The sequence below is a fragment of the Psammomys obesus genome, unplaced genomic scaffold (genome assembly GCF_907164565.1).
Source record: "Psammomys obesus unplaced genomic scaffold, mPsaObe1.curated_primary_1811, whole genome shotgun sequence".
Taxonomy (NCBI): Eukaryota; Metazoa; Chordata; class Mammalia; order Rodentia; family Muridae; genus Psammomys; species Psammomys obesus.
In genome coordinates, this window is record NW_026596240.1 from 12,547,323 (window position 1) to 12,568,559 (window position 21,237).

Consider the following 21,237-nt stretch of genomic DNA (forward strand, 5'->3'; position numbering starts at 1 on the left):
TCATGTATGAAAAGTATACACACATATAGACATACATGTACATATATACATACATACACTCATGTATGTATGCATGAGTGTATAAATGAGAGATAAAACATGAACGCAAAATAAACTTGTTAAATAAATAAAAGGGAAAAATGTAACTTGGTGGAGCCATTAAGCTGCAGACTACATCTGTCTCTATCTATCAGGCAAAGTGTCACAAACGTGATGTTGAGGAAATAAAGCAAGTGTCAGAAGATTGCCGACAATACACGACCACTTATGTAAAAGTTTTAACTGCACAGAACAATTTGACATATTTTTGATTGAGGTAGACTTGTCAGGGGTTTTCTGTAGAGAGCAAACTCAGGCATGCTTCTGGGTATGAGAGAAAGCTGCCTTCAATCCTGTTTCTCAGGAGGCAGTGGCAAGTGGATCTTGGTGAGTTTCAGGACACCCAGTTTACATAGTGAGTTCTAGGACAGCCAGATATAGCGAATATCATATATATCAGAGATGACTCAGTAGCTAATGTTATATATTGCTCTTACAGAAGACATGAGTTCAGTCCCCAGTACACACATCAGGCAGCTCACAGCTGCCTGTAACTCCACCTCCAGGGGCCTCTGGCCTCTGTGAGGATTGTACACTCACATGCAAACCCACTCCCACCCCCAAAATTAAAATTTAAAATTTTTTTTTACAGAAAGAATCTACTTGACAATAGAGACAAGCATGAAGGTGTCCCAGACAGGAGCACAGAGGAGAGAGGGGGTGGCCAGGTCAGGGGAGCAATGTCACCTGCTGTGAAAAGGCACTGGAAAAATCAGAAGCAAAACAGGGGCAATTCATAGAAGGAATTTAAAAATTACTACCCAGGGTTTGGAGTGAGGGACGAGCAAGAAGGATGCTATAAGTAAATCTTCTCCATAGGTGACACTTTCAATTATTAATTCAGACTATGAAAAGCCATCTAGATGGCTCACAAACTGGGTCCAGTCCCAGAGCCCGCATAAAGATGGAAGAAGAGAGCTGAATCCTCAACCTCATCCTCTGACCACCACGTGTGCATTGTGGCATGTGTGCCCTCCATCATGCTCACACACAGAGGATCGTGATGATGATGGTTGATGATAATTTGTTTAAAGTTTGAAGTTGTAAGTATGCTGATTGCCATGGAAAAGACTTCCAGAGCTAAAACCGCATGTGGGTGTGACGGAGGTAGGGCCAGGAGAGGAAAGGAGAGTGAGGCGGAGATGTGCTCCTACTGTCTCTCTGCTATGTGCCTTTAACCAATTACATGCTGCTGTAGCAACAAACTAGAAAGGGTCGGGTCAGGGACAAAGTCAGGGTGCTGTGTCTCCCTCTGGCCTTCCAGAAGCCTTCTAAAAACAGAAGGCCTGAGCGCGTGCCCGGGCCTTCTGGCTCATCTCCATCCAATGGTGTTAGAGAGAGGGGGGATGGAGGGGGCAGTGGTCACCCAGAGCTCAGTGTCGCCTCCCCTCAGGTGCTCAGCCACATTTCTGGGACCTGGGATGTCTGCAGGTCTCTCTAGCATCCTTTGTTCTCTCCCAGAGGCACTTGAAGTGTTCGTTTTTGTCTAGTACCAGTCTTGTGGTCCTTCAGGGGCCCTGGGCAGATGGAAGCAGTCAGCAGTGTGAGCATGCTAAGCTGGTGATGGAGGGCCACTGCTGGCCCCTCTCCATACGGAGAATGGGCGTGCCGGTAGAATACAGACATGGATGTGCCCTGATGACTCCATCCTGACCCCAACCACTCTCTGTGAAAGACATAAAAAGATGGCAAGTAGATGCTGCCGGACACTGGTTCCAAAAGGGCAGACAGGGCAGGTCCAGATCCTGACATAGAACAACTTCCTGGAAGCAGTGAGAAAGTGGAGTTCTCCTAGCAGATGGAAGATCTGAGAGTGGTAGAGGATCCCCATGAAATGGAGGGGATCCCCTCTCAGCCCAGGCAGGTACAACGGCCTGCCAGCTTGTTTAAAGAAGCTAGAGTTTCCTTCTGGGTTCAACTCACCCACCTGCCAGGTGGACAGATCCAGTCATTTTTATTGGGGCATGACTTGAGTGAGGCCAAGGCATCCCAAGTTCTCTAACTTGCCACCCCTCACTGTACCCCCAAGGTGGGTGCTATCATTATCTACATCTTGCAGAAGAGGGAACTGCGGTCTGAAGCGATGGTGGACATCCTGAAGGTCGCTGGTTCAGGGTATGAGCCCAGGCCTGCTGACCTCCAAACCCAGCCCCTAACCTTTCTGCTCACTGCCACCTAAGGACTTCGTCTTCCAGCAAGCCAGGAGCCACACTTACTTGCTGCTCTCCTCTCTGCAGGTCCGGACCCTGGTGGCCGACTTTTCCATTGTTTTCTCCATCTTGCTGTTCTGTGGAATCGATGCCTGTTTCGGCCTGCAAACCCCCAAGCTGCATGTGCCCAACGTCATCAAGGTTTGCCCCTTGACCCTGTCCTGGGCAGGCACTCTGCCTACTTAACTTCTCCTTCGTACTTACCAAACTTTCCTCTCAACCGAGAGAGCCTGTGTGCTCTAGCCCACAGGCAGTCATTTGAGACGTGGGTGAGGACCTGTGCACCATGATCTATGGCTGTGGGAAAGACTGGAATCTTCTCTGCAGACCAGATGAAGTCTCTGGGTTCTGTTAGAGGCTTTCTAATTCCCTAACCTATAAACTGGGCCAACAGAGACCTGTTCAAAGTGATCCCTTAGAATGGTCATTGCCAACGTGTGGCCCCATAGTAGTGTCATATTGTTCTGAGTGGGCATCCTCATGGCCCTGTGCTCCTTCACGGGGCTCCTCTGGTATGTGGCTGCCACAGGCATCTCCATAGCCCACGTCAACAGCCTCACGATGGAGACAGAGACCAGGGCCCTGGGGGAGCAGCCCCAGTGCTAGGGGTCAGGTAGGAGGGAGCTTAAATATGCAGATTCTCTGCTAGGCATGGTGGCACATACCTTTCATCCTACCTAGCACTCGAGAGGCAGGCAAATCTCTGTGAGTTTGAGGTCCAGGAGAGGCAGGGCTATAGAGAGAGTCCCTGTCTCATTAAAAACAGAAACAGGTTCTAATACAGAGCCTCGGTTCCACCCTAGACCTGTGGAATCTGAAGCACCGAGGTGGAGACTTTGATGGGGTCTCCACATGGCGCTAGCCATGTTTAAAGTGGAGGTTCGTGGCTCAAAAATTGCTTGTTAGGGGCTGGCAAGATGCCGCCATGGGGAAAGGTGCTTGTTGCCGAGACTGACAGCCTGAGTTCCAGCTGTGGGATAGACACAGAGGAGAGAATCGATTCTCACAGGCTGCTCTCTGATTACCACACTTGCAGGTGACACAGGCACACATGCCACACACACAAATAAAATAGAATTTTAAAAGATTTATTAAACTTTAAGTACTTGAAAAAAGTTACAGAGCAAGAATAGACAGGCCTAAAGCCCATTCATCTCACTGTCTTCTATAGGTGCAGATGAGCTGTATTGAGGCTGTGGGTTTTCTCATTGGATTCTACATTTTCAACATCAAATATATTTTATGCACTTTTCTACCAGTAAAACAAGAACAACAAAAAATCCATGGCAGAGTTAAAACCAGAAAAGAAATTCATCCACATCTTCTTTCATGACTCATGTCCAAAATGTAATTTTTTTGTATGTAGTGGCTTTTTGAGACTGGGTCTCTCTATGTAGTCCTGATTGTCCTAGAGCTCACTCTGTAGACAAGGCTGGTCTTAAACTCAGACACCCACCTGTGTCTGCCTCCTCAGTGCTGGGATCAAAGGTATACACCACTATGCCTGGCTTCAAAAAATATATATAAAGAAAAAAAAGCTGGGCCAAGTGGCGCCTGTGATCCCAGCACTCAGGGAGGCAGAGGCAGGAAGATCAATGTGATTTCGAGGCCAGCCTAGTCTACAAAGTGAGTCCAGGACATCCAAGGCTACACAGGGAAACCCTGGTACCAAAAACCAAAAGAAAAGAAAAAGAAAGAAAGAAAGAAAGAAAGAAAGAAAGAAAGAAAGAAAGAAAGAAAGAGAAAGAGAGAAAGAAAGAAAGAGAGAGAAAGAAAGAGAGAGAAAGAGAGAGAGAGGGAGAGAGAAAGAAAGAAAGAAAGAAAGAAAGAAAGAAAGAAAGAAAGGAAGGAAGGAAGGAAGGAAGGAAGGAAGGAAGGAAGGAAGGAAGGAATAAATAAATCATCCATCCAGAAGTGGTGATTTACTTGTAGCTAGCCTCAAGCCCTCCAAATGCACCAACTGTCTACCAAAGTAGGGGATCCGGGCTTGGAACCTGCCTTTGAAGAAGTGTTAGCTTTAAAACAAAAGCACTGATCTTAGAAGCTGGGGATGGCTGCAGCAGAAGATGCCTGGCTTTGAAAACAGTATTATCTGAGTTTGGATCTCCAGCACCCATAGCAAAAGCTGGGTATAGCTGTGCATACCTGTAACCCCAGATCAGAGGGCAGAGACAGGCAGAGTTTGGGTGCTCTCTGAGCAGCCAGCCCAGCTGGTGAGCTGTGTCAGTCGGAGGTGGTAAATCAAGGCAATGAGGGCTGAGCAACAGAGAAGGACACATGCACACAAAACACACACACATCTATGTACAAATGCTTCTTTATTCTTGCCGTGCAGTCTGAGCTGATGTCTGTCTCCTTACAGACAGCCCCACCCATCCTGAGCTCCTTAGGCAGTGCTGGGCCCATCAAATGCTTTGTTGGTCAGGCCTCCCTTCTGCCTTTTGCCTTAGGTGATGAGTGAGTGCTTACGCCCTCCTGGCTGCCCTCGGGTCTTCACCCGCTTCCCTAGGGTATTCTGTTTAGTGTAGCCCCACTGTGTCTGTGCTCAGTCCCATGCCTGTCTGCCTCTGGGATGCTCTTTAACGTTGCAGGTGCTTAGCATCTGTAAGAGAAGTGGTGGGAAAGGGGATGCAGGCAGGGCCTGGGACGAGGAGGAGAGGAACAGGCCTCTCCACTTGCTCCACTCAGCCCACACGGCCTGACCGCGGCTGGTTCGTCGCCCCCTTTGGGAAGAACCCTTGGTGGGTGTACCCTGCGAGCATCCTGCCTGCGCTGCTGGTGACCATCCTGATCTTCATGGACCAGCAGATCACTGCTGTCATTGTCAACCGGAAGGAGAACAAGCTGAGGGTAAGGCTGAGCCAGGAGCATAGCTGGGGAAATAGAGGAGGAGTGTTCTTGCTCCCCTACCTGGAGAAGATAAGCTCCCACTTGGGGCCTTTAGGTGAGGGAGATGTGTTCTTGAGCAGAACCAAGGCGCTTGGTCTGAGAACCAGAAGCAAGCCAGGCTGGGTCTTGGGCACAAAGCGTCTCTCTGACTGTACTCTTGACAATGAGACTTGGGCACCTTGCGTGCTTGTGGTTGAGGCCTGAAATCAGGAGACAGGAATTTCCGCAGCACCCTGCTGCCTGGAGCTCCCCTCCCTGCTTTGGGAGACTCGGGTCACCACTCCCTGCCTCACCTAGAATGGACCACTCTAGGCTGGAGCCCCTTATCTGCAAACTACAGGGAGACTGTGGCCACTGAGTGCCAGCTCTTCTTCCCAGGGACCAAACCCAGGCCTTACCAGCCGGGGCATCCCGGTTCTCCACACTCAAGGCCCTGGCTCTTTTTTTATCACTATTTATCTATCTATCTATCTATCTATCTATCTATCTATCTATCTATCTATTTATTTATTTATTTATTTATTTATTTATTTATTTATTTATTTTAAACAAGGTGGCATCTAAAGCCACCTTGGGGGATAGTGAGGCCCAAACACTTCTCAAGGCCTCTGAGGACTTGAGGGCAGCCCCCTCAGAATACGCTCTGGAAGGCAGGGGAAGCCATTGGACAAGCTCCACAAGACAAAACAAACAAACAAACAAACAAACACAAAAAAAACCAGTTGCTCTGGGAAGGATTCGGTTCCCAGAATCTCTCCTGTCCCACTGTCCTGCAGAAGGCCGCCGGCTACCATCTGGACCTGTTCTGGGTGGGCGTCCTCATGGCCCTGTGCTCCTTCACGGGGCTCCCCTGGTATGTGGCTGCCACAGTCATCTCCATCGCCCACATCGACAGCCTCAAGATGGAGACGGAGACCAGCGCCCCAGGGGAGCAGCCCCAGTTCCTGGGGGTCAGGTAGGAGGGAGCAAGGCATGAGTCACCTGAACAGGAGTAGTCTTAAGGGAAGGGAACCTGGTTTTCCTCAGGGCATTTGGGTAAGAAAGTCTTTCCCTGTGACCACTGAGACCACAGCCATAGGAGGAATATTCTGATGGGAAAGATGAAAATTCGATATATCAATTCTAAGTGGAAATTACTTCTTAGGAGTCTCCAGTAGTAACTCGTGTGTGTATGCGCGCACACACACATACACACACACACACACAAACAAACAACAGTTCTTAACCTTCCTAATGCTAGGACTCTTTAATACAGTTGCTCAAGTTTTAGTGACTCCCAACCATAAAATTATTTTGTTGCTACTTTATAACTGTAATTTTGCTACTGTTATGAATCATAATGTAGGGAGAGATGGCTCAGTGGTTAGGAACAGTAGCTGTTCTTCCAAAGGTCCTGAGTTCAATTTCCAGCAACCACATGGTGGCTCATAACTAATCTATAGTGAGATCTGGTGCCCTCTTCTGGTGTGCATGCACACATGCAGGCAGAACACTGTATAAATAATAAATCTAAAAAAACATGAATCATAATGTAATATGTGATGTTACCCCTGAGGGGTCATGACCCGCAGGCTGAGGACCACTGTTCCAGAGTCTCACCACGGCAGGGCCTCTTCTCGCCCTCTCTCTGTCTTTCCTTGAGACCCTCTGGAGGCCCTCCCATGGGTTCGCATCCTGCTTAGTTGCCGCACCGCTTGAGACCCTTCCTGGACCCAGCTGGGATCGCAGCCTATAGCCCTGGCTTGCCACCTCTGCTCCTGTCCTTGCTTCCTGCCCCACGTCAGGCCCCAAGCTGGCATGCAGGAAAGCACATTGCCTGCCCCTTTGGGTCCCCAAGGTCCACGGTAGACCCTGGTGTTCTCCAAAATGGCTGCCCTGGCAACTTCCTGTGTCCGTGGGACACATGGACCACCTGGCACGCCTTGAGGGAGACCTCTTTGTTTGGCTGAAGTGCTCAAGATTTCAGGGCTGCATCCTCTCCTAGTCCATAAGCAGCCTCCCCAGGGCCTAAGCAATCTGGGTTGTGCCAGGGCCTGAGGGCAAAGGAAACCTCCTGTGCCTGCTGCCTCCTCTGCCAGCAGTCGGACGCCTTCCCGGATCTTCATCGGCTCTGAGTCCAGGAGTGGGAGCTCAGCAGCAAAGCAGGGCACTAAGCACAGCCTCCCAACGACAGTGTCATTGTTGTCCCGATGCGCTATGCTCGGGGAGCTTATGACCTTGCCTAATAATGTCCACACATAGGTAGCAGAGCCAAGAGTCGGTCTAAGCCCACACAGCTCAGGCACCCAGTCGTTAGCACGACACTGAACAGCCTCCTTGGCCCTCACTGGGCTGGGCTGGGTACTCCCTGCTTTTCCTACCCAAGTCATCTGGGCCTTGGGCTGCAAGGCAGAGCCCAGCTAAGGAACCCTGTGAGTCCATCGTGTTGGACATGACAAGCTTCAAGTCCAGCAGAAGAGCTGGAGGGGCCGGGACTGGCCACTGAGTGTCTTCCAGGTCACACCTGACTGTGTGCTCATGTCCACCAGGGAGCAGAGGGTGACTGGAATCATGGTCTTCATCCTGACAGGCATCTCCGTCTTCCTGGCTCCTGTCCTGAAGGTGAGGCTCTGCCTTATCACCCATAAAGCCCAGGGGCCACCAGCCTACCGGCCGTAGGAAAGGCAAGGTGTGACCAGGCCGGGGGTATTTCACTAGTCATCACTTACTGTGATGTCGCATGGTCTGCTCTCATTATTGCCATCATGTCGGCTTCGTCTCCATCCCCACCCCTAGGGGCCACTGTCACCTTCTTGGAGGACATTCTTCCCCAGGGAGGTCCGCAGTGTTCTGTCCATGCTAGGGCAAGAACTATCAGAGCTGAGCCAGTCCACATTGCCATGGTCTGACTCACTCCAGATCTTCTTGCTTTTCCCATTTACTGAATGTAAACATTGCGAATGGGACCCCAAGCTCTTCTACAAGCACTGTCTCCACGTCTTCGTCTTGTGTATCCTGGGCACAGGAGTGACTTTTCCCCAAAAGCTTGAAACTCCTCTTGCTCCAGTTACATCAGCTAGAGGACGCTATAGCAGCGGTCCGTCCAAGGCTGGGTCCCTTAGGAGGTTCACTTTCCAGTCAGGAGTGAGGTAGTCCTGGCAGGTGCCACCACTCTTCTCTCCCCCCTCCAGTCCCTAGTCATGGGCCTCCTTCAACCCGTACCCACATGAGACTTTTCTTTATGCGTGTGTGTATGCGCACTTGTGCATATGTGTACCTGTGTGTCTGTGTGTGTAGGCCACCCGGAAGCCAGCGGTGTCAGGCTCTCCTGGACTTTCAGGGCGTTGTGAGGCACCCAGCACAGGTGCGGAGAACTGAACCCAGGTTCTCTGCAAGAGCGGTTTATGTGCCCTCAGCCCCTGAGCCATCTCTCTGGTTTCTCTACCTTGCTCCTGAGACAGGGTCTTTCACCGAAGCTTCACAACATTGCCTAGGCTGGCCAGCAAGCTCAAGGCTCCCTCCCCCCTCCCCCGTCACAGTGCCTCTGCCCCTGGCCTGTCCACCTGGCTCCTGAGCTTAAACCGGGCCTTGTGTTTTGTGCAGCAAGTACTTTACTGACTGAGCCGTCTCTGCAGCCCAAGACCTTCCTTCCTCACTAAAGTGCCCACTTCTGCAGCCATCCCTCCCCAATCTCTTGAACGGCTGGTTCTGAGGTGGCCCTGCAGAGAGGCGTGAACTCACAGATGCACCTGATCCACTCTCAATGACAAGTGTTTCTGTCCCGAAATAAATGCTGGGCGCGCCCGAGTGGACCGTGTGCGTGTGGGTCCTTCAAAGGACTGTCCCCATTGTGCATGGAACGGGTCACACACAGATGGCCGGGCACTTCCTGTCCATTTGAAAGTGGTTGTTTGCAGGCCGGTGAGATAAGTCAGCCAGTAAAAGCGCCTGTTGCTGAACTGCCAGGCTGAGTTTGGTCCCCTACACCATATGATAGAGGGAGAGAACCAAGTCCCGAAGGCTCTCCTCTGACCTTCATACCTGCTCATTGACCTGCACACATGAACACAGGCACACACGCAATCAGCCAACCAGTCAGTCAGTCAATCTATACATGTAAAACTAAGTAGAGGCTGGAGAGATGGCTCAGTGGTTAAGAACATGGGTAGCTCGTACAGAGAACTTGGGGTTTGGTTCCCAGCGCTCATATGGCAGTTTATAACCATCCGAAACTCCAGTTTCAGAGGATCTGACACCCTCTTCTGACCTCCGTGGGCACCAGGCATACATGCTATGCACATACATGCAAAGAACACTCAAGCACATATAAAGTAAAAATAAATCTTTTAAAAATGAGTATATTATGTTTTAAATTTAATTAAATGAATACAAGTAAAATGGAGTGAAAATAAAACAGACCTTAAGAGCCAGGCCTGATGTCACAGACATGTAACTTGGGAAAATGAAGCAAAGAGTCGCAAGTTCAGAGCCAGCATATGCTACAGAATGAGTTCTGTGTGGCCTAGGCACAGATAGTGAAGCGAAGACTAGGGAGCCGTGGTAAAATGCTGCCTAGCACGTTGGAAGCCTGGGGTCAGCAGTGGTGGCGAGCACACGCGAGGCCCTGGCGGCCCTGGCGCAGTCACGAGCAAGCCAAGACCCACCTTCGCGGTTTCAGGGATGGAGCCCAAAGGCTTGTGAGTGCTAGGCAGTGCTCTGCTGCCAGGCTGTAGCTGCAGACCCCAGAACCGCCTTCAGTTTTCACAGTTTACTTGGGGGGGGCACGCGTGTGCACGAGTGTGTACTTTGTGACGTGCGGAGGTCAGAGCAAGCTTGTAGAAGTCGGTTCTCTCCCCGCCTTGTGTGTCCTGCGCGTTGAACTCCGATTGTCAGACTCCGATCAGGCCCAGGCCATCTCCCTGGCCCAGGTCATACTCACTTACATGAAACAGTCTCCAAAGGACCATCTGATACTGCAGTGTAAGTGTTTGCGTCCAAAACCACACTCGTCTCAGAGGAGCGTGACTTAGTGAGCAAAGGCTCCTCCGGCACCTCCCGTCTCTGTGACGTGTCAGAGTCAGCTGCGGACATGTCCAGCCATCCAGCCATCCCACACCAGCCTTTTCCTGTGCATTTGAGCTGAGCGCATAGCAGCTAGGGAATTCCAGCATGGTCTCCATTCTTTCGTCCCACTGACCATGTGGCCAGTCCCTTTATGGGCACATTCAGCGCGCGCCGTGTGCAGCGGCCAGCCTTTTATGCTTACACTTTTGACATCCGATTTTGTGCTAACATCGTCTACGTCTTAGTCTAAGGCAGCAGGCCCACAGCAGTAGAAAGAAAATAATTGAAATGAGGGCTGGCGTGGAGCTCAGTGGCACAGGTGCTTGCTTTGCTCGGGTGAGGCTCTGGGTTCCATCCGCAGAGTGGGATCAGGATTGTAAGCCACAGGGTTCCTGGTTTGAGCATATCAAGGCCTGTGAACAAAGCCTTTGAGAGATGGCTCAGTTAAGAGAGCTTGCTGCCCCTCTCCCCGAGACTTGAGTGGATCCCAGCGCCCACATCAGGCAGCTCATAACCACCGCTAACTCCAACTCCAGGGAATCCAACCCCCTTCTTCCGGCCTCTAAGGGTACACATGCTCACATGGCTCGAGCGCACACACACACACCACACGTACAACACAAATTAAAATAAAATCTTTGTAAAGATAGGATTTCAAAAGTATTAAGGTCTTTCCAGCCAGTGCTGAACAACTGCTGACACGAGATGAGGACCCAGGGCAAGAGAAAGTTCTACCCGGAAGCACAAGTGCGGCTGGGGCGCTGCTGACGTAGGGCGCTGGTGGGCACGCACAGTCCACCTGTGCAGAGGCCGCAAGGAATGCAGCGCCAGGCCGAGGATCAGGAACTGCCCAGGGCTCCGGGCGCACTGTTTCAAAGTTCCAGGGCTGGAGTTTAGCTGCTAGAGTGCTTGCCGAGCGTGTGTGGAGTCTGGGTCCCCTTCTCATTCCACCCCAGCACCTCACAGCTCAGGCACTGCTTGAGGTAAGATCTTTCAGTGGCTCCTACACTCTTGAGTGCAATTGCACAGTGCTTCCTTGCTGACTTTTCATGTTGTCTTATAATTAGGACAGTTTTCACAAGCCATGTGTCAGCAGGAAGATTCAAGGTCCATCTAACTTTTTAAATTTTAGCTCAAATGCCTTGAGATTGAAGCTTACAACATCTAGATCCAAATCTTTCTTTGTGCTTAAACACTGAACAGTCTAACTTCAAAGAGATCACTTGCAGCTGGGCATGGTGGCGCACGCCCTGGTCCCAGCACTTGGGAGGCAGAGGCAGGCAGATCTTTGTGAGCTTGAGGCCAGCCTGGTCTACAAAGAGAGTCCAGGACAGCCAGGGCTACCCAGAGAAACCCTGTCTCAAAAAACAAAAACAAACAAAAAACAGATAACTTGATTGCTCAGATGTCTTAACACTCTTTCTCCTTTAAACAGTTTATTTAACTCTTAAAATTCTGTGCACGTGTGTCTGTGTGTAGATATGTGCCCATGAATGCAGCTGCCTTGGAGGCCGGAAGCAGGTATGAGATCCCCTGGAGCTGCAGTTACAGGCGTGAGCTGTGCCATTAACCACAGAGCGCTCCCTCCAGCCCATCTCAACATTCTTTAATGGCAGCTGCAAGCTAGGCAACCCATATTGGTATCAAACTTCGTGCTTGCAAAAGTGTTCTTCCAGGACCACCCAAGAGCAAGGCATGCCAGCCTGGCTTCAGCAGCAAATAAGGCACAGATAAGGGGGAAGAAAAGGAACAGAAATGCAGCCTGGACAGGCAGTAGAGAGAGGCTTTTAGAAACCTGGAATGGTGGTGTGAGGCAGTGTAAACAATGTGGTTCCATTTTTCGGAAATGCAAAAAAACTGTCGTCCTTGTTTGCAAGGAAGGGCATGCACTATATTGTCATGGCAACCTGTGCCTCTTAGTTCATGTAATGCTGTCTATAGCATGTGTCTTCCGCTTGCTCTTGCTCAGCTCACCAAGGGCCCCAGCCCTTCAGTGACTTTCCCCTGAGGAGGTGGGCAGGGCCTGGTGGGCTGGTAGTGCTCACTCTAAGGCTCTGAGTGGCCAGGAGAGCAGCCAGTACTGGAAGGCAGCTGCAGGCCAGCCTGGTCACCCAAGCTCAAGTATTGTCCCACCCCTATGGCCCATTCACATCCTCTGGCTCCAGATCTGCTCTTGGACCTCAGCTCCTTCAAAGTCTAGCTCCCTGGCACTCTCTGTGGTTGGCCAACACTCCTGTCCGTCACCAAATAGCAAGGGACCTCCCCAGCCAAATCTCTGCTCTCGTTTCAGTGTATCCCTATGCCTGTGCTCTACGGAGTCTTCCTGTACATGGGTGTGGCCTCCCTGAACGGCATCCAGGTAAGACGGTATCCTCTCTGGCTAATATGACCTAGAGTCAGAACTTCATATCTAATCGTGTGCTCCCCAAACTAAATGCTTGCTGCCCCAGTTCCATGAGGGAGTAATGGTAATGATACCATTTCCATTGACTGTGCCAACAAAATGACTATACTAGGTACTTTTATAGGTATCATATAATCTACGTGATTAGGCCCTTGGACCCCCATTTTACAGGTGGAGAAACTGAGGCTCAGAATTTGAAAGCCAGGTCAAGTGAACTCTGATGAATCTTTCCTCCCCACTTCCCTAAAGCTAGCCTACAAAAGAAAAGATTTTTGTTTTGTTTTGTTCTGATTCAGGGCCCCAGGCACTTTGTGCTGCTCTTAGGTTGGCTGTTTTCCCCTTAAATATGGACCTTATTCCTATTCCCCTAGTCACTATCTCTAGGCTCAGGGCCCCTTCCCTATGTCACACATGCCTAGATACCACTAGCCTGTCACAAGGCCTGACTGGGAGCCCCCTCTCTGAGACCCTACCAGGTCATGACTTCTGCTCCCGTAGCCCAGTAGGCCTTTGGCCTTGGAGGCCGACCTCCCGGTTGAGTCCTATGCCATATTCTTGCCAGTTCTGGGAACGCTGTAAGCTTTTCCTCATGCCAGCCAAGCACCAGCCGGACCACGCCTTCCTGCGCCACGTCCCCCTCCGCAGGATCCACCTGTTCACCCTGGTGCAGATCCTCTGCCTGGCACTGCTCTGGATCCTCAAGTCAACCATGGCTGCTATCATCTTCCCCGTGATGGTGAGGAGGGTGTGGGCTCCTTTGCTGCTCAGCAGTGCCACCAGGAGGTTCAGTGCCAGGGAGCAGAGAAGAGTGCCAGAGTAACAGGACCCTGCAGGGACAACCCCTATGCTGAGGTCAGGGCAAAAGTCTGGTGGGCAGGAGGGATGGGGTGGGATTGGAGAAGCAGGACAAAGCAGAAAGCGAAAGCTAAAGCCCCAGCACTGAATCTGAAGTGTGATAGTGAGCCTTTCACCATGGAAAGCAACTGAACTTTAAAAGATAAGCGGATCATGAGGGGGCAGAAACCATGCTCGTTCATTCAAGAACTTAGGACTGTCTACTGGGCACGGTGACAGTGGCCTGTGATCCCAGCACTAGGGATGCTGCGATCTCTCAGGCTGGCTGGCTGGTCTCGGGACGATGGAATGGATGCAAAGACACTGGCCACAAATAGTCCATGAAATCGGCCAACTGGGCAGAAAACACAGGCTCATCATTTTCTCTGAGCTCCCATGGAGCTTCAGTCTTTCTGCCCATCTTCCCACCCCAGATCTTGGGCCTTATCATTGTTCGAAGGCTCCTGGACTTGATTTTCTCCCAGCATGACCTGGCCTGGATTGACAACATCCTCCCAGAGAAGGAGAAAAAGGAGACAGACAAGAAGAAGAAGAGAAGAAAAGGGGTCCATGAAAACACTGATGAGGAGGTGGGGACAGTGAGTGGCCTGGGCAGGGGACAGAGACTGAGAGGCTCTCAGCTGCTTCTGCCAGGGTGAGGGGTGGTCTTTAGGGTGGCACAGGAAGATAGCCGTCTGTGTTGTCTCGGGGACTGAGACCTCACCTGTTCCTGGGATACTCTCAGGGAGATCAGAGCTAGTGAGCTTCCCTGCCTAGGGACAGGTGACGGCCACAGCCACTGTGCCAGTACTGTGGGTTCTCAGGACCATTTTCAACGGCAAAACCCTGGGGTAGAACGAGCTCCAACATGAAAGACAGCTGGAAGCCTGAGAAAGGAGCAGGTCTGGGGAGGGCACAGTGGAGACTCACAGTGCGCCTGGACTCCAGGTGGGTGGCCCTGGTGACGAGCTTGGCTTGGGTCTACCCAAGGGATATTAGGGATAGACATGGAGAAACTCATGTCTTCACTGAAAGTAGAGTGACCCCCTGGGGTCCCCACCCGCTCCTCTCCTCTACCGTGCTCCTTTTGCATCCCAGCCCTAAAACATGCAGGGATTCACGAAGCAAGGCGTTAGTCTACACTGTACGGTACATATCAAAACATGAGGCAGAAAGATGTTCTGATTCAGCCACTCATTACAAATGATGACAACTCTTCCCCAAAGGGAACAAGACCTCCCAAGATGGATATAAGCCAACTGTCTAAGAGAATGAAGAACAGCATTCCTACTTTGATCATGCTTTCTCCTGAGGCCTTGCCCAGGTCCCAGTGTTCCCTATTTGACTCATCTACCCTAGTCTAGGGATACCACCCCTTGCAAATAAAAACTTCACAGGCAGATCCTTGCCGACTGGTGAACAGTGCTTGGCCATCCTCTAACTGGAATGACTTCCCTGTCTTAACTGATGTCCTCTTTCAGGGGCAGAGAGCCCCTCAAATTTATCTCATGTGCTTTCACAAAGGAAGAGAGTCCTGGGGCTGGAAATATAGCTCGGTTTATAGAGTGTTTGTCTAACGTGTCCTAAGCTCTGGGTTCGATTTCTAGCACCTTCTAAACCAGCCATGGTCACATGTACTGTCGTCCCCCCGGAGAAGCCCTTGAATTTCTGATTCTCCTATCTCCAACCACTGTAACAGTGCCTGGACTGGAGCATCGCCGTCCGTGTAGCTCTGGGGTGCTGGGCCTCCCACCAGCACCCCAGTTCAAGGGCATCCCCAGGCACATAGTGAGTTTGAGGTCAGCCTGTGGAGAAGGAAGGGAGGAAGGAAGGAAGGGGAGGCTGGAGTCCAAGCGCCTTCATTTTAAGATCTGTTATTTTAAATGACGTAGGTGGCTCTGTGTGCGTGAGTGCAGGCTCTTCGGCCCCTCGCTGTCTTTTAAAGACAGATGCTTTTTCTTTGGTTTCTTTAGTAAACATCTGTTGGGAATTACTGCAGGTCTGAAGGAAAATGCTTCTGCGTTTCATGCTTCATATACTCAGTGGAAGAATGAAGTTTGAGTCTCAGAAACCTTTCTGAGACTTTTAAGTGTCTTTATGGCGGCGCCGCTGTAGTGGAATTATTCACAGTGACTGCTCACCCTGCAGATTAGCCTCTCTGGGAAGACATTCCTGGCTGAGCCCCTTCCAGGGGCCTGGGCTCTAGAACAGTGGATGACTGTCACAGTGCCTCGGTGGGCCTGAGTGTTTGGTTTGGGTGGGAAAAGGTGGCGGCTCCCACACTGAGCGTGTGTGCATCTCCTGTCTCGAGAAGGAAGCCTCACTGAGTGGTCGTGTTGGTGTTCATCTGCTTTCCAACTGTTTTTCTCCAGCCCCAGCTCCTCCCTCCCTCAGTTATAAAGATCCCCATGGAAAGTGTTCCGTCTGATCCCCAAAACGGTATCCACTGTGTCGCCAGTAAGTAAAGCACCTGCCGTCGCTCCCTTCTGACTCAGCGTCACGCTTCCACCTGCTCCCCTGAGGACTCCCTCACGTAGCTCAGTGGTCTGAGCGTTTTAGATGCTGGGGACTCCTGCACCAGGGAGAAAAATAATGACTGGCCGAGAGGAGAGGAACTCCCCCACACGGAGACACCCACCCAAAAGGGCACCCTCCGATCTTCACTTTAGACAAGATCCGCATTGTTAACTTCCCTTCGGACCCCGTGGCCTTCCGACTGTTTTAGAGCAGATCGCCCAAAGGTGGCCCCTGGGCCTCCATGTTTTCCTGAGATTGTAATGACTGAGAGTCCCCGTCAGGGCTCAGGGTTCCCCGTTAGAGAGACAGCCATCTGGATGACTCCAGCCCTGAGATTAGGCTGTGGTCCTGTGAAAGCCTCAGGTGCCTGCCACTGTGACGGGGAGGTTCTTGGGAGGGATCAGCACTGGGTCATGAAGACCTTCTCGATCTTCCAAAGCCTGTAACCCTTCCCCAGTGATAGGCAGTCCAACCTGTGCTTATAGTCTTCTGAAAGCTACAATGGAGCCCTGATCCTGAGGCTCCTGTCACAGGATTGTCACTCCCCTCAAAGACAGCACATCCTGCCAGGGCCCTCAGGGGCCCTCGAGGACTTTCCTTCACAGCACAAGGTCTCTTGAGCTTCCTTCCTCTCCCGTCCCACCTTCTGTCATCCTCTCTATGCCCTCCCATGCCTCCCTCCTTCCTTTCCAGCTAAAAGTCCCCTGTATGAGGGACTGTGGCTGAAGCCACCCATCTCTGTGAGGCCCCAGGGTTGACTATGGGGTTGGAGAGCAGAAAACAGATGGTGAGGAGGTTCTGGAAAACTAGAATGTCCCTGGGTACCCTACTGGATCTGCTCACAGCAGGCATTTCTGTCTCCCTCCAGGAAAAAGATCTTCCAGTTGGAGTTACTCACTCTGACTCTTCCTTCAGCGGCTCAGAACTAGATCGAAGGTAAGGGCTGCTAGGTACTTTTCTGTTTCAGGTGCATGGGTGTGGGGTTATTGACTGGCCGTGGATGACTGTCTCATCAGTGGGTACACTCATAAAGGAATGACTCCCTCTCCCAGCAGCCGTAAACTGAACACAGCTTCTCAGCTGGGGCCGGGGCCGGGACCTCATGTCAGGTAAGCTCTTGTGCATCAGACAAGAGACTAAGCAAGGCTGAATGCTTAAGGGAATAAGTCAGCTTTGCTAGCCCACACCTGCGAGACCGGTGATGGGCAGTCTGGTATGGAGGTCAAGTAATAAATGTGTGTTCTCATTGACATCAGCATGTTTCAGTGCACAAGGGAATGCAACTTTAGAACAGGAACATAGTGCAAAATATTGCATAGAATATTGAAAGTCAACACAGAAAAAAAAAAAAAAACAGCATAGACAACAATGGAAGCATAGCTAGATTATCCGTTACCAGAAGCTTGGGTAAATACATACAAAGGACCAAAACACAAGGACTAAAACAACAGCGGGGTTAGTCGTCACAGGAAGGAAGAGGGACAGAGAAAAGCCAACTAGAGAGTAAAGATCAGGTAGAGAGGGAAACATTTGGGGAAAGGACTAGAGAGGTAGCTCAGTGTTTAGAGTGCTTGCCCCGCATGTAGAAAGCCCTGGCTTTTATAAAATCAAGAATGGTGGTACGTGTCTATAGTCCCAGCACTGAGGAAGCAGGGGATCAGGAGTACAAGGCCATCATCATTTGCTATGAAACAAGTTCAAGGCCAGCCTGGGTTATAGGAGACCCTGTCTCAGAGGGAAAAAAAAAAGTTGGGTTTGTTTTTTTTTTTTTTTTCAGGAAAATATTTAAGGTCCAGATGCCAGGAGCCCTCATACCTTGGCATTCTTGATGAGAGGTCATGCATGAAGACAGAGCTCCATGCAGCAGGTCCTAGATATGACTCCAGCTGCTTGGGAGTCACGGTGTCAGGGTGTGTGGGCGCCTATAGAGGCCAAAAGGACAGCAGATCCCCCAGATCTGGAATGACAGGCAGTTAGGAGCCAACAACATGGATGCAAAAGCTCCTCCGCAAGAACAAGTGCTCTTTAACCACTGGCCATCTGCCCCAAGATGTTCCTACTAAACCAAATCTTTAACTACTCCTTCTGCAGACAAGAGCCTACACCGAGAGAGGGACTTAAAAAACCTTAATGACCCAGAGCCACAGAACAGGATCACAAATGCAGAGAAGTTGGTTCACTAGAGGTGGTGCCTGCCCTGCACACTGGCGTTTCCCCAGTCTGTGAAAGCAGACAGAAGTGAAGGTGTTCTCTCCAGAGGAGGCCGGGCTCAGTGACCAGGCCTGGCAAGACATAGAGAGGCCTCAAAGCTGGAGGGATAGGGGCTGAGAGACGGGGCTGGTGAACTGGCTCACAGCTTAAGTTCACCGGCAGCTCTTCCAGAGGGCCCAAATTTGGTTCCTAGCATCTACAGGGCAGCTTAGAACCATCTGTAATTCCAGTTCTGGGTGATCTGAGCCCCTCTCTTGGACTCCCAGGCACAAGAAGCACATATGGTATACAGACATATATATAGGCAAACCTATATATATTAAAATAATAAATTTTTAAAAACCTGCCAGGCATGAGGTACCATACTTGGGGTCATAGAGAAACGTGCAGACAAAGGCACAGCACCATTGTGAGAACAAGCATGGGCACACACAGAGGCTGGCGACCTCAGGGGATGAGCTTATCTAGGACAGAAAGATCTGCCCGACGCACAGGCTGGGCCAGAGCAGAGGAAGAGAGGCCAGTCCAGGCCGTGGGAACAGGCCTAAGGCAACATTTGAAAGCACACCTACAGGGATTGGTGAGCAATCAAACTAGAAAAGTGGGCAGTCTGAGCCCACGGACTCTGCCATGCTGCCGAGGATACAGTCAGATTTATGATTCAGGAAGTTGACTGTGGCTGCCATTTAAATAGGTTAAAACAGGCTGAAAGCTTAGCAGATAGAGGACACTTTGTTCTCTGAATGCACTGAGTTCATGCCTCTATGAGAGACAGGAGGATCAAGAATTCAAGGTTATTCTTAGCTACAAAGAAAGTTTGAGGCCACATGAGACTCTGTATCAACAACCAAACAAAGAAAAAAGGCCAACAAGATGGCTTGGCAGGTTATAAGGCACTTGCCTCCACACCTGGTGATCTGAGTTCAAAGAATGTTAGCCCATGCCTTTAACCTCATCACTGGGGAGGCAGAGACGGGCCAGGCTCTTTAAGTTCAAGGTTAAACCTGGTCTGCATAGTATATCCCTTCTATAAAAACAAAACAAAACATGTTTGAAGTTTAAGCTCTGAGACCAACATGGTGGAAGGAGATGATCAACTTCTGCATTGTCCTCTGCCTTCCACCCTTGTACCCCAAACACCCACAGATAAATAAACATAACAGTTGTTTGTTTGTTTGTTTGTTTGTTCCCGAGACAGGGTCTCACTTATGTAGCTCAAACTGTCTTGAACGTAGATCCACCTGTCTCTGCCTTCTTAGTGCTCGTAAGAATTTTTGTCTAAAAAAATAAGCTTGCATTCATGTGATGCGCAGACATACATGCAAACACCCACACACATAGTTGTTTGTTTGTTTGTTTGTTTGTTTGAAGTTGGTAAGCAAAGCCAGAACTTTTCCTGATCTGTGAGCCCTGATCTGTGTCTGGCGCTGAACAGATCCAAGACTAGGTCCTCACTCTTCTTTCCTGCTTTGTCCTACTCAGCATCACCTTGCACTTCAAAATCTCTTGTCCGGCTTCACCAACTTTCAGCTACCCACGGAGTCCCGTCTTCATGGTGCCACAGGTGAAGATAGAGATGGAGCCTGACCTCAGCTTCACAGATGAGGGCTACGGGAGAGAGGCGGGCACGGAGACCACCCTCTAGCAGACATGGCTCTTCCCAGCTAGACACAGGGTGAGGGCTGGCCTTGCTAGAGGGTGTCAGCCCTTCATTTGTCTCCTTACCCACTGACCAGACAGAGAACTGGAGGCCTTTTAGTGCCATCCAACAGACACAAAGCTCTCTCCTTCCCTTTGCAGTTAGTAAACTATCCAAAACGGAACCATCTGGCTTAAAATGCCACCCAGCATAGATCTAACCCTTCTTCTAAGAGAAAATATTTTCCAAAGTTACAGGTAAGATAAATGAGCAGTGGTGGACTTATATTTAAAATATATACTGATTTAGTATCTTCTATTTAAAATAAATACCAATGTAGTGTCTTTTAAAGGTTAGGTGGAAATCTAAATGACTTGAAGGTCTGAGTGTGTTCTGCAGGGTTGATGTTGGCAAATGCCCGGGAGGCCTATCAGCCCCTCCTGTGGCTCACGTTAGGGCCTCTGTACAGTGAGCTCTGAAAACTCAATCCTAAAATTATTAGTGGAAGAACCTGTGTATGGATGGATGGTTTTTGTTTGAGATGGGTGTTCTCTATGTACCCTTAGCTTTCCTGGAACTCCCTATGTAGATCAAGCTGGCCTCCGAACTCAGAGATCTACCTGGCTCTGAGCGAACTGTTTTTAAGGCAAAATAGTGCTCACAAACTGAACTCTGAAGCCACATTAGGTCAACCAAAAAATGACCTTTTAAATGTCGCTGGCATCATAACCTGGAGTCCACTTATGGTGCATTTGAATAGCACCCCCTTTTTCCCTGCACAATTCTGCAACAGCTAAAGCCCAAACTCCCAATCTCACGAACATTGCTGGTTAGGCAGCTGTTTGTAATCGAACTAGTACTATTCAAGTGGTTGGAAGAAACACCATTCCCAACTGGAGTTAGACTGCCAAGCTCTTCACTGATCCAAACCCTTTCCCAGATAAAAGTGTTTATCTTCCTCTGTACCAATCCTGGGAGAGCCAGCAACACACGTCTCAAAGCTTCACTGATGTGTGATAGCACCCCATCCAGATTAAACCGTAGCATGGTCCAGACTCAGAGGGAAGCGTGCTTCGTTAATCAAATGAGCTGGAAACGGCTGATGTATACCAATCCATGTAATTTTTACCTTAAATATCATTTATATTTTGTATATACATGAACACTTTAGCCTTGGTAGCCTTTAATATGTTGGTGTTATTCTCCATTTACTTAGGAATTTATTTTCCATTTCTAATGTAAACTGCACTTCAATAAACCGTAATTGTGTCTGCTTATCATGTGCCATGTTTAATAACTGAGGGGGGCCAACAGTTGTTGCCTAGAACACGGACCATCCCCGACTTATGAAATATTCCTAGCAAGGGAGCTGGAGAGATGGCTCGGTGGGT

At 50.1% G+C, this 21,237-nt stretch overlaps 1 protein-coding gene across 1 annotated transcript in view; it reads left to right on the top strand.

Moving 5' to 3' along the window:
- Slc4a5 (solute carrier family 4 member 5) overlaps positions 1-20,431 on the top strand; it is a 73,825-nt gene extending 53,394 nt beyond the window's left edge. The window contains exons 17-26 of the mRNA XM_055596453.1: positions 2,337-2,450; positions 4,998-5,159; positions 5,975-6,153; positions 7,727-7,799; positions 12,532-12,600; positions 13,208-13,381; positions 13,914-14,069; positions 15,852-15,936; positions 16,865-16,932; positions 19,690-20,431. Coding sequence (XP_055452428.1) covers positions 2,337-2,450; positions 4,998-5,159; positions 5,975-6,153; positions 7,727-7,799; positions 12,532-12,600; positions 13,208-13,381; positions 13,914-14,069; positions 15,852-15,936; positions 16,865-16,899 — 1,047 coding nt within the window. The 3' untranslated portion in view covers positions 16,900-16,932; positions 19,690-20,431. The remainder of the gene's footprint in view (positions 1-2,336; positions 2,451-4,997; positions 5,160-5,974; positions 6,154-7,726; positions 7,800-12,531; positions 12,601-13,207; positions 13,382-13,913; positions 14,070-15,851; positions 15,937-16,864; positions 16,933-19,689) is intronic.
- Positions 20,432-21,237: the final 806 nt, after the last annotated feature.